Below are 14,134 nucleotides of genomic sequence, written 5' to 3'. Positions count from 1 at the left end.
GGGTTTACCTGACCACAGCCTCATTGAAGGGAGATCTAGGTTTAAGTTTTCATGATTATATCCATACCTCAAACACTATAAGCAGTTAGTCAACTGTATTTAATGTAGGGGATAATTGTAAGGTATACATTATTCCTATGACAAGTTCCATCTGACGTTGACCTCATTTCCATGGTTTAACATAAGTCAAATTGTTAAGTTTTTGTGGTTTTAATTTTTTTCTCCTTTTCTATAATTAATCAGTATATATTAACAATATTTGGTGTATGAAATGATGGTTAGGTTAACATAACTACCAGGCTGGTTTTTCAGACCTTGACCTTATTTTCAGGGTTCATTGTAAATGTTCAGTGTGGTTTTGTCTGTTTCCCTGATTCTATATAAGCAATCATTGTGGTCACTTATATTTTATTATATCCAATGATTGTAAAGTGACCATGTCTTTGGTTTGACCTTGACTTTATTTGCATGGATATTGGTCAATATTTACTTTTAATGGTTTAAGGTCAGTTGTATTTTTTTGTGATTATGGTACATATCTTTCTTGCATTGATTGTCTCAGACTTTTACCTCATTACAAAGATCATTTGACATTGATAATGTTATATTTATATAATATTTATAGTAAAAACGGTATTCTGAAAGGTTCAACTAACTTCAATCATGATCAGTAAAGAAGAGAAGTAATATCAGCCTGTCCATTCTTGTTCATGTATCCATTTACAAATGTACTATCAAAAGATAATGTTTTCCTTTGTTTTAGCTTTTTGTCACAAGTTTTTCTTGTTTATATGGCAATTTTTTAAAAGTCGTATTACAAATTATAATGTAGCATGCAGCTGCATGTATTACATAACTGAGTATGTCTGGTTTATATGGATGTAAAGTAGTGCGTCTTGAACTTAGCCCCATGATCCAGATTTTTCCATCCACTCAATTAATCCACATGAAATTGTATAAATACAGTGGGATAATACCTTGATTTATAGGTGCAGTTACATTTGTACACTTTCAAATTATTTGTTGTATAAATTCAGAAAATTGTTCAAATAAATGCATTTGTCTTATATTTTTGTAGAATAAGATACATGTACACAATGCACTGATATTTATATTGTTATGTAACACATTATCTGTTTGACCCAATTATTTAGAAGTTTAAAAAAAAATCGGTTTCAAAGATAAAGTGTTGTATTATATATATATTTTTTTTAATATGAACTAAAAAACTTGTGTTGTTTTTTAACTATGTTAAGCGTTTTTCCTGTCTGGCTGTCAACAAACAGTGGATTGAAGCAAATGGTATGATTTAATTAGATTTCTACCTAAAAAAAGGTCAACCACACTGTTCTAGTTTGACTTCCTTACCCTGATGAAATCTACCACAAGCTCAGTGACATCTTCCAAATGATAATATTCTCATGCTGGCCATGTTATAATGATCACAATGCTGCATTAATTTTTTTTTTCATATGACATTTCTGTGTACAATTGTGCAGTAGTCTGTTATACACTTATTTTAAAACAGAGGGAAAATATTAAGAAGTATAATTGGTGAACAATAAGGTCACTGTTCATATTGTTCTAAGAATGAACAGACATTAAGTCCGTCTGACTTAACCAGATTGATATGGTTTTAGTTATATCTTGTTGTATGAAAACCTAACAATTTGAAGTATAAACATTGGCAGTTACATTGTACAGTATAGATTGAGGGTTTTTACTAAATAGAATTATCTTATCTTTTATTCATGGAGAACAATAGCAGTATCAACCTCCAGGGAGATCTTTGACATATTGGTACAAAGTGGACAAAATCCATTAACTTTGCTATATGTTTGTCTCAAGTAGATGTTTATGTATCTTTATAGGACATAACTTTCAAATTTTTGTGACTGAACTATTTATACCATGATAATTGGTAATATAAGAGGATTTTTGAACAGTAAAAGGCATCAAGCAGAGAAGTCTTAGCTAATTAATCTTTGCATAGTAAATTGAAATGATTTTAAAAATTAAAGAATAACGGTTTGGGACTAAATATTAATACAATAATTGATAGATTTTTTGCACTTTTACACTGAAAAACATTGGGGGGGGGGATGGGGTAACGAGCTTTCATCAAAATCAAAAGAAAACAACAGGTAATAGAATTTTTAAATAAGCTCAAACTCTTTGAAAGTATAAATAAAAAATGTTCTTGCCCATAATGAGTGCTGCATAAAATAGATGAAATTTCTATTAATACAACCTATTATTAAACATCTAAGTTATTTCCTTGAATTAAAGTCTATTCATTTATATTTTTAACCAAATTCTGAAGGAAAAATCAGTTATAGATTTTGGAATGTACAGCAGGGGGCAGCCACCAAACAGTGTCCGTTAATTTACTCAGAAACTGTCCAACTAAAGCTTTTCAAATTTTATTGTAACTGATGACAAAATGGAAGTCATCAGTTCAATATTGACAATTTTCACTGTTCAGGAGTTGTAGTTCTTGAATGATTGAACAGGAGTTGTAGTTCTTGAATGATTGAACAGGAGTTGTAGTTCTTGAATGATTGAACAAGAGTTGTAGTTCTTGAATGATTGAACAAGAGTTGTAGTTCTTGAAAGAATGAACAGGAGTTGTAGTTCTTGAAAGATTGAGAAATAATGGACTGTTCAACCAAAAGCTTTTCCAATTTAAAAAATTGTTACTTATTTATTTGTGTGCAAATCGTTCACCAGTTTGTTATATAGATAATATTGTGAAAGCTATGATTTTTTTATTGTGGCTTTATGTTTTTTTACTGTGTTAGCTTTCTTTACATATAATGAGCATTATTATAGCTTTTTTTGAGAAATCTGGATTGTTATAATGAGCAAAATGATGAAATGATCATCTTTTAAAAGACAGGATTACACTATACAGAATACCAAATCTTACCTTCGGCCTCCATCCAAGATTTTGGAACTTCAGTCATGTTTTTTAACCAGTATATTTATTATAAGCCATTAGAATACAAATCAATGTAGATTTTAAAAGTTCTTCAGTTTCCCATGTTATTGTTTATGCTGTCTCATTGAGGGGTAATTTCCACATCTCCTTTTAATGAGCTCTTTATTTTACACAACCATTGACAAAACCTGTCATTTAGTTTAATTGAAAGTCAATCAGATGATTTTAGATTAAAATTTCCCTACAAGTTTGTCTACACTTTAGAGTAAAATCAAGGTTTCTTTGAAAGGTGGTATTCATAAAAAACAAAGGTTATTAATTTTCGTAATAAAAGTTGAATTTGAATAAGTAGAAATATCAGTTAACACAGCAGATATTTTCGCTTTTTCTTTGAGTGAATAATATTTACTATACCAAACAAACATGTGTGAAAGTAAACTGTAATAAGTAACATATTAATAAGGAGTAAAAAAATATATTGCTTATGTAAAATTATGTTGTTCATAAAATGCAGAATAGACATGTAAAATTTTAGAACTTGGCGGTTTACCTGACTGTCAGTTGGATCAGGCCAAAATTTCTTTAAATAAAATTGTACTTGTATAAATACAGTACAGAGAATCGTGTTGAGGATGTAAACCATGTTTTGTTAGGGTGTGATTTTTATTCAGATTTAAGATATGCATGATTTATTGAAAAAATCTGGTAATATTTTTGAGTTAGAAAGGTCTTGATTTACAAGATTTAGTTGTTAGTTTTCTATGTTGTGTCTTGTGTACTACTGTTTGTCTTTTTCTTTTTATGCCCCACCTACGATAGTAGAGGGGCATTATGTTTTCTGGTCTGTGCCTCCGTTCGTTCGTTCGTTCGTCCGTCTGTGCGTTCGTTCGCCTCAGGTTAAAGTTTTTGGTCAAGGTAGTTTTTGAAGAAGTTGAAGTTCAATCAATTTGAAACTTAGTACACATGTTCCCCATGATATGATCTTTCTAATTTTAATGCCAAAATATAGTTTTGACCCCAATTTCATGGTCCACTGAACAAAGAAAATGATAGTGCGAAGTTCAGGTTAAAGTTTTTGGTCAAGGTAGTTTTTGATGAAGTTAAAGTTACATCAACTTGAAACTTAGTACACATGTTCCCTATGATATGATCTTTCTAATTTTAATTCCAAATTTAAGTTTTGACCCCAATTTCACGGTCCACTGAACATAGAAAGTGATTGTGCGAGTGGGGCATCCGTGTACTATGGACACATTCTTGTTTAGCCATGGCATTGTTGTTTTATTTTGGATCTATGAGTTTGGTATCTTTGATCCCTCTTTTACAAGACAATTTTATTTTCTTAATGTCAAATGATGCAATTCAACAAGATATATATTGCATATTTATAGCCAAAAGTTTACATAACATGTTTGATTGAAGAAGATTATAATGTGTGTAATGATATTATTAATGCATAAGTTTTAATTGTTTATTGTATGTGTTATTTTTAAAGTGTCTCAATTTAAGTCATTAATTTGGCTGAGTACCAATATTTTGATTGTAATATTTAATTTTTAATTGCATATTATGTAATAGTGTATTCAGTATCATTGTTGTTTATATTGGTAATCGACACTAATAAACAATTCTCATTCTGTAATTACAAAGCACAAAATGATAATAGAAAATTAAATGAATAATTTTGTTGGTGTAAATTAATAAGCAGACAGACTTTACTAAAACAAAATATAAGATTTTAGGTAACTTAACTAATTAAACAAACAATGTTAAGATTTCAGTAATAATCCATTGTTCACAGTTTTGATGACAACTTAAATAGTGAAAACCTAAATATACCAGAATGATTACTTGTGTATTTTTATGTCTGCACTGTAGCAGAGGGGGTTTTACTGTCTGTAGGTAAATCATAGTTTCCAGACTCTCTAACTTTAGTTTGCATCAACCAAATGATATGAAACTAATGCACAATGCTTATTACCACTCATAGAACAAACATTATGGATAAAAATGAAAAAGACAAACAGACAAATAGTAGTACACAAGACACAACATAGACAACTAAAGACTTAATAAAGCAACACAATTTCCACCAAAAACTGGTGGTGATCTCAGAGGTGCCTCAGAAGGGTAAGCATAATCTGCTTCTCATGTGGTACCTGTCATGTTGCTCATGCTATTACATATCCAGTAGGTCACAATCATGAAAAGGGATCTGGATTGTTGTTACAACTAATTTGGGAAGTGTCACTTTTACTGTTGTTGAGTTACGTCCCTTGATAACATTATGCAAAGCTGGAGTTGTGTCCCAAAGACACATTTTAAAGCATACTATATTACATGTTTCTTTCTATTTTTAGGTAAGTCTCAAAGAAAAGTTAAGCAGGAGATTAAAATGGTGATATTGTTAGAGCTATGGGTAAATTAGATTTGTATTGAAGATACAGTTTTTCTAGATAATGTATAGAGATGGGGTAAAATGGAGAAAATTTGAATTTGAACACTTGTGTATTACTTATATGTTTGATGACATAGTAAGTTATCCAGGTGAGCCTTGTATACAGGTGGTGTTATAACTTGACTTTGTATTTAATTCTCATGTCTAATGATTATATAATGATTCACAAGTATTTAACTTCAGGGGGACTATTGTTGAACAATTAAATGTCCTTCAATCCTAAGTGATTTTAATGTTAATTCTCAATTTATTTGTATAGGTTATTTGTTTACTTATTATTGATGACAAATCTTTGACCAAATAGTGAAAAAATGGAATAATGTGATTAAGGGGCCCCAAGGGGCATTCTCCCAATTGATTCAATAAGTTTTTAAAGAGATATGATTTGATTTCCAATGGGACAATCATTCACTACAGTCTAAAGATGTAGATTTAAGCAAATTTAGTTCACTAAGGCCTTCAACAATGAGCAAAACCCATACTATATAATCAGCAACAGTTATCAAAGACAACCACTGAATTACTGACTCCTGACTTGGGACAGACCCATAAAGCATGTGGTGGAGTTTAAACATCCTCTAAACTTGGTTTAACAGCAGAAGATTAGAACAAACTAGTACTAAGAACATAAAACAACTGACACAAAGTACCAAAATCCTTGCAAACTGTGAGACTAATACACTATATACATGATTTAAGGCCTGAACTTAAGTTCATAAACACCTTTTGATTTAAACAGTGTAAACACAAGATTATATATGGTAATGGAGAACAACTTTAGAAGTTGATTAGTCTATTTCCAAGAATCCTGAGCAAACTATAATGTATTGGCCCTCTGAGTAAAACAAGTCATGAACCATGATCAGTACCTCTTTGTTTTGGGTCAAGGATAAATGTAATTCCCTGCTTGTAGTTGTTTAATTTGATGAAAATTTATGTATTTTATGGATTACAGTTTAATCCTCTTAAACATGCGCCTGTTTATTAGCAATTGAAAAGATATTAAGGTTAAGTTAAATATTGGACATTGTACAAAAATAAATAATTCTATAATAATGACATTCTTCACCATTTAAGTATAAAGTGTTTTAGGTTAAGACCTGATGTGTTTATTTGGATTTATCAGGCAGAACTGTTGCAGTTCATTAACTTTCATACCCTTACTAAGACTTTTTATCAGTAGATAATTATTTGTGTTCATGAAATATTGAAAATTTGTTAAGATCAGGTTATTTTTAATATCGTAGGTTCATTGAAGGCTGGTGTTCATTGGTCTGCCAGTTTTAGTTTGAACAAAGAGGTCTGCCAATTTCATAATTTATGTTAAATTTATTCATTGATGATGATTAAGGGATTATTTATGCTACGGAGTTCATTCCTCTTTTGTACACCACATAAGGAACGCAATATATTGTCATTACAACCAAACTTAATGTTAATGACATGTTTATAAAGATGTTTTACATCACATGACAGTCAAATATAAACGTGTCATGTATCAGCATTACACTGCATTGTTTAAAACATTATAACTATACTTAAAAGTATGACGTCCATTATCACTGAGCTAGTATACATTTTTTCTAGGGCCCGCTGAAGCACGCCTCCGGGTGTGGGAGTTTCTCACTGCATTGAAGACCCATTGGTGGCCTTCGGCTGTTGGTCTGCTCTATGGTCGGGTTGTTGTCTCTTTGATATTTCTCAATTTTATTCTTGCTTAGTGAATTTCAAAATTCATTCAATGACCCTTTCTATATATACTGAGTTGGTTCATATGAATGGCAGCTACAAATAACACGACTATGTGAACCTTTATATATAGTATTGTTTAGTAGAAGATATAGTTTCTGTTTGTTTTAAAGGAGCAGTACTGTAGCTCACTATGCTTTATTACATAGAACTTTCCAATTTTTGCGTCATATTTGATTTACACAAAAAAACTATTGTATATCCTGTCAGGTAACTAGATGCATTATTATCTTGCAGTTGTTTAACTACTGAAATATTTCAGTGCAATGTTTTGTTAAGTGTAATAAAATCAACAATTTAATGTAAAACTTAGCAATTTTTGGATGAAACTTATAATATTTAATGGCCATTTATCGTAATGTAAATTTGAAATTATAAATACAAGAACAATGATAATGATGTCCTAATTCTACATGTTTTGAAGCATTCTTGTAGTTAAGGTTCAAAAATATGAAACAAAATATGAAAACCAACATTTTTAACTGAGTTATGTTTGACTGTATACAGACAAAGAATAAATTAGTGAATTTTTTTCTCGACTTGATGCATTATAAAGCCTGACTTGTGTTTTTCTAATGGTGGTGTCAGCGGCGTCAACAATGTATTAGTTGTAGTAGCATTTGTTTATGAATTAAAGTTTGTGGCTTATGACATGTTATTGTAAAGGGAACATTAAGTCAATGGTATTTGGTATACAGTTTTATAAGGATTTGCATTTCTCAGTACCATTTGGTTATTTGGTCCTGCAGCATATTATTTGTCATGGTTCATTGACTTTGAATGTTTTGCCTAGTTTACATGTTTTGATATTGCCATTTGGATTCAATATTTGTAGTTATGCTATTTAAACCAGTTTATTTCTCAAAGTTATTACAGCCCCATAATAAAGTTTGTAAGCCCTTATTCTTGGTTTTTCATAAAGAACAGTTGCCTCTGTTTTTTCTGATTTTTAAAAAAGTTTCTGAATTCTCGTGGGTAACATTTTCTTGGAAATCACAAAAATTATGAGAATGATTTCAAATGGTTCAAACTGGGATGGTGATCAATTAAATGACTCTCACTGTGATTTAATAACTTGTATATGAAAATGTACGTATGTGAAAGTCATATATTGTGATAGATGATGTAAAATTCTTTCAATTTGCTGCAGTTGTAAAAAGATCTATTCAAATATTTGTTTTTTCATTTAAGTCTTGCAAAAAATGAGAAAAGTTGTGATTGATATTGGGAAAGTTGTAATTAAGATTGAAGATATTGTCAAATTTGTATTGTCTCCCATATGTATATTTTATTGATAAAATGTCAAAAATAGTTTGAGTTGACTGATTTTGTATATTTACATAAAATTGTTTACCTTAATGAAGACAGTCCTGTATTACAAGTCTATTAATTAGAACTTACAGCTCCTACAACAAGAGATACATTCAATGTACAGAAACAATCAGTGTATGTAGGATTGGAAAGTTATTTATTATGAAAAATTGCAATAATTTTATCAATGCATGCTTGGAAAATTAGGAGTCCTACTTTGAATGTCTTTAAGTATTATAATATTTTGAAGTGATTGTCATAGTGTTGTCTTATGCAATTGTTTTCAGTTTAAAGCTCTTGACTACCCTTTTAATTAAACTTGGCCCAAACGCCAGTCTGAGCTTTTCACAGCACTTGATGTGTACCATCTTTGTCTGTTGTCATCTGTTAACTTTTACAAAATATTCTCCATTGAAACTACTGAGTAAAATGTAATCAAACTTGTCTGCATTCATCATTTGGGTATCTAAAACAAATTATGTCTGCCATGCCACCACATTAACATGGCTAAAAAAAGAACATATGTGTAAAATGCAAGTTTTGTCTTTATTTGGAAAAAAACTATAGATAAAGAAAATCTGACATTGAGGCAAAAAAAAACCACTGAGATTTATCTGGTCTCTAACTGAATCTGTCAGATAACATCTAATAAGAGTTGTTCCCTAATAGGACCAATTTTGCCAATTTTCAATTTGCCTGTTACATGTATTTTGAAGATTATATTATTAGGTGGAAAGATTGAAAATTTTAAATTGCAAAAGTTAACAGCTGAAATAGTTAGTCTTCTCCTTAATATTTTTAAAAGTTACTTTTATAGTGATTTATAGACAATTTTTACCAATTCTTTGTGATTTTGCTTATTATTATGAAAACTACAATAAGATATATAATTAAACTTTAAAAATAAAAAATGATCAGTAAGACAAGATCTGTAAATATTTAGTCTGGATAGATATTGTCATTTGGCTTCTAATAGGAGTTATCTCCCTAAAATTATTGTTTTTGCCCTTTTGGTATTTTGAGAAAAAAAAACTATACAAGATAGAGCAAAATGAAGAGTGTTTTATTCTTGAAACGTGCATCGTGTGCCGAAAGATTAGTATCTTTAATATTATCAAAACTATGAACAGAGAACTGATCAAGATCAAATAGATTTTAGTGATGACTTGATTCTTGTCTATCATGTTGGAGAGTGTAATAGATTTTAGTGATGACTTGATTCTTGTCTATCATGTTGGAGAGTGTAATAGATTTTAGTCATGACTTGATTCTTGTCTATCATGTTGGAGAGTGTTCATTGTTGAAGATGTACATAGACCTAGCTGAGAGACACAGGAGTCTCCAGTTTAAGTTTTAGTACACATGTTGTAAACAGGAAAACAAAAAGTTATCTAATCAAATGTGTTTAAAAGAAGCAGCAGTTTGTCAGTACTAGAGAATTTTTTTTTCAATTTTCTAAAAATTGGTTATCTCAGTTGTTGAATTTAAAGTTGTATCTTTTAGTTATTTGTAATGTTTAGATATTCATTGCATACATTTTTTCCCTATAGATTGCACATTAAACATAATGCTAGTGAAACACTCTTAAAAGAAATCGTTAAATTGTGTGCTTTTTTTGGTATGAGAGCAGTCTTGCAGCTCATTTTAACTTCCTTTATGGTCAATAATTATAAATCAAGGTTAAGTTAAAAGAATTAAGAGTTTCACTTTCCTTTAGCATGAGTAAATGCTACATTGCTAATGAATGCAGTGTAAGAAAATAAAAAGTAAGTGAGACCAGCATCTGGTAATTACTGACATTTTTTAAGTCCATGTGTTATGATTAATTGAAAATGCTCTTATTGGCTTAGTTACATTGTACATGATTATTGAAAATATTGACTGATTTGATTGACAGTAAGATGCCTGTTGTTATGTATCTCACTTAATCTGTAGGATAGACCAAAAAGTCCCATCAATATTTTATCATTCAATTGCATATTTGATCTCTTCACATTGCTACACTAAAATAGGCAATCTCTTATTTGGAAAAATATTCTATGATAACAATTTATTTCTTTTCTCTTTTATTAGAAAAGGGATTAGCTGTAGATAATCTTTTGTTAATTTTTTTCTGTTTCAATTGGTGTAGAGGTGTAGAATGGAGAAAAAAAATACTGAAAATATACTGGTATTTAGGGTTATAGCAATAGCTCATTAATGGTTTCAGCAGTCTTAGCTCATTGATGGTTTCAGCAGTAGCTCAATGATGGTTTCAGCAGTAGGTCATTCAGGTTTAAAGCAGTAGCTTGATCATCAAGAGTTTATGCAGAATCTCATTAATGGTTAAAGTAGAAGCACATTGAGGATTTCAGCAGTTAAGTAATTGATGGTTTAAGCAATTGTTCATTGAGGATTTAAACAGTAACTTAATTGATGGTTTTAGCAATTGTTCATTGAGGATTTAAACAGTAACTTTTAAAATTGATGGTTTAAGCAATTGTTCATTGATGGCTTAAGCAGTAACTCATTGAGGGTTTAAGCAGTAACTCATTGAGGGTTTAAGCAATAACTCATTGAGGGTTTAAGCAATAACTCATTGGGGGTTTCAGCAGTAACTCATTGAGGGTCTAAACAGTAACTCATTGAGGGTTCAAGCAGTAGCTCATTTGGGGTTTCAGCAGTACCTCACTGAGGGCTAAAGCAGTTACTACGCTCATTGAAGGTATTCACAGTAGCTAATTGATGGTTTAAGCAGTTGTTTATCATGAGTTTAAGCAGTAATTCATTGATGGTTTTAGCAGTAGCTCATTGGGGGTTTAAGCAGTAACTTGTTAATGGTTTTAAGCACAAGTTCATTGAGGGTTTACACAGTATCACACTGAGGGTTTACACTGTAGCTTATTGAGGGTTTACACAGTATCACACTGAGAGTTTACACTGTAGCTTATTGAGGGTTTACACAGTACCTCACCGAGGGTTTAAGCAGTAGCTCACCGAGGGTTTAAGCAGTAGCTCACTGAGGGTTTAAGCAGTAGCTCATTGAAGGTATTCACAGTAGCTAAGGCCATAAAAAAGAATAGGTTTGTTTGCCCTAACCCTACCAACCCAGAAACTAGCTGCCTACTGGAAATCTTTTATTGACCTGATGTTAAAATATTTTTGTTTTATTCAAATAGGCATGAAGACTATATTGACATACTTAAATTTCTCTTCCCCCAAAAAATAGAAAAAGAAAATGCCTACCTTACCTACCCACTGTCTCAATGATTGGTAGGATTTGGGCAAACCAAAATATTTTTAAGTGTGGCCTAATTAAAGGTTTAAGCAGTAGCTTATCATGAGTTTAAGCAGTAGTTCATTGATGGTTTTAGCAGTAGCTCATTTGACGTTTAAGCAGTAACTCATTGATGGTTTTAGCAGTAGCTGATTGGGGGTTTAAGCAGTAACTCATTGATGGTTTTAGCCGTAGCTCATTGGGGGTTTAAGCAGTAACTCATTGATGGTTTTAGCAGTAGCTCATTTGACGTTTAAGCAGTAACACATTGATGGTTTTAGCAGTAGCTCATTTGACATTTAAGCAGTAACTCATTGATGGTTTTAGCAGTAGCTCATTTGACGTTTAAGCAGTAACTCATTGATGGTTTTAGCAGTAGCTGATTGGGGGTTTAAGCAGTAACACATTGATGGTTTTAGCAGTAGCTCATTTGACGTTTAAGCAGTAACACATTGATGGTTTTAGCAGTAGCTCATTGGGGGTTTAAGCAGTTACTCATTGATGGTTTTAGCAGTAGCTGATTGGGGATTTAAGCAGTAACTCATTGATGGTTTTAGCAGTAGCTCATTGGGGGTTTAAGCAGTAACTCATTGATGGTTTTAGCAGTAGCTCATTGGGGGTTTAAGCAGTAACTCATTGATGGTTTTAGCAGTAGCTCATTGGGGGTTTAAGCAGTAACTCATTGATGGTTTTAGCAGTAGCTGATTGGGGGTTTAAGCAGTAACTCATTGATGGTTTTAGCAGTAGCTCATTGGGGGTTTAAGCAGTTACTCATTGATGGTTTTAGCAGTAGCTGATTGGGGATTTAAGCAGTAACTCATTGATGGTTTTAGCAGTAGCTCATTGGGGGTTTAAGCAGTAACTCATTGATGGTTTTAGCAGTAGCTGATTGGGGGTTTAAGCAGTAACTCATTGATGGTTTTAGCAGTAGCTCATTGGGGGTTTAAGCAGTAACTCATTGATGGTTTTAGCAGTAGCTCATTGGGGGTTTAAGCAGTAGCTAATTTATAGCTAAAGCAATAGCTCATTGGGGATTTAAGCAGTAACTTATTGAAAGTTCAAGCAGTAGCTAATTGATGGCTTAAGCAACAGCTCATTTATGGTATAAACAGTATTTTGTTGAGAGTTTAATAAAGCTGTAGCTCATCATGGGTAAGTAGCTCTGACTGTAGCTCATCCAGGGTATTAGCAGTCAGCCCACTGATTCTTCTTTCTTTATCTCAAACATACACAGTGGCATTATTTAGAAATAGACTGTTGTGCTACCTGAAGTATTATTAAACCTAGTGGATGCTTTATGATGCCTCCATGCACATATTTATAACATAATGGTTTTCAAAAGAGATTTTTATCAATCATCAATAGATACCTACAGAGACAGGAAATACTTGTTTTTAACAGAATTTCCTGTTTATTCTCATATTTTCTGTATTAATTAGGAAATTGAAATAGATTTTTATAGAATTTTGTGGAAATAAATGATAATAACTATAGTGGGAAATAGCATCATTCTCATATACTGTGGATTTATATAATACTCATGGGTTAACAATTTGATACCAACAAAAATAAATGATCATCAGTGTTGTTCTGTCCTTTTTAACATGGTATAGTGTAATTTATAATGGTTCCAAATTTAGCTACATATCAAAGATTCTATTTACGAAATCAATTTATAAGTTGATTTAGAATTGTTTTAAAGAAGATAAATTGGCACAGTGATGTTGTTAAGATGTGCAAAATATAACCCTCTACAAAACTCAAACATAATTATTTTTATCTTTCCCTACCTATCACAACAAAACAACAAAATCTTACATACAACTCAAATAAAGATGGCAATTATCTGGAAACAAATGAAAGAATAATTACACACAATAATTGATCAAAACAAAAAAAAATATGCTAAAAAATCCTAAAATGGTCTTTTCCAAATTCAGATGAGAAACTTATATCAAAGGAATATTAAATGTACAATAAAGAGATTATGAAATGAATCGTAGCACATAACATAGAGGAGAAACTATTTAATTTCTAAAAAAAAATTGAAAAAGAGCTTTTGCATTCAAATAGCATTGTGAATGTAAATGATTTTTTTTTCCCTGAATATTTTCACCTTCCAAATTTTGGCAATTTGGGTATTATCGTGAACCATATAATTTGAGAAAAACTATAGAAGTTACTGCCCTAGAATCACAATGTTAACTGAATTATGTTCTTTTTTGTTGAAACTCAGTATAAGTAAAAAGAATCAGCAAAAATAATCTACAAATAAATCAAAATTGAAAAATATTCTGTTGACCTTAAATGACAAATTCTACCAATGTTGTGTTTTTGGAAATTATATAAGATACATGGAAACTGTAAATAGCTAGATAAGATTTGCATTAGAGTCCACATTGCTGAAATCTTTAATTGA

At 31.1% G+C, this 14,134-nt stretch overlaps 1 protein-coding gene across 3 annotated transcripts in view; it reads left to right on the top strand.

Annotated features, from left to right (window-relative positions):
• LOC143059801 (epidermal growth factor receptor-like) overlaps window positions 1-14,134 on the top strand; it is a 95,936-nt gene that overhangs the window by 17,682 nt on the left and 64,120 nt on the right. The window contains exon 1 of one of the 3 annotated variants that reach the window (XM_076233362.1): window positions 5,342-5,360. The exons of the other annotated variants lie outside the window; for them this stretch is intronic. Coding sequence (XP_076089477.1) covers window positions 5,357-5,360 — 4 coding nt within the window. The 5' untranslated portion in view covers window positions 5,342-5,356. Of the gene's footprint in view, window positions 1-5,341; window positions 5,361-14,134 lie in introns of those variants that run through there. 3 annotated transcript variants of the gene reach the window in all.

The sequence above is a fragment of the Mytilus galloprovincialis genome, chromosome 14 (assembly GCF_965363235.1).
Source record: "Mytilus galloprovincialis chromosome 14, xbMytGall1.hap1.1, whole genome shotgun sequence".
NCBI lineage: Eukaryota > Metazoa > Mollusca > Bivalvia > Mytilida > Mytilidae > Mytilus > Mytilus galloprovincialis.
This window is presented reverse-complemented; position numbering and strand designations above follow the sequence as displayed.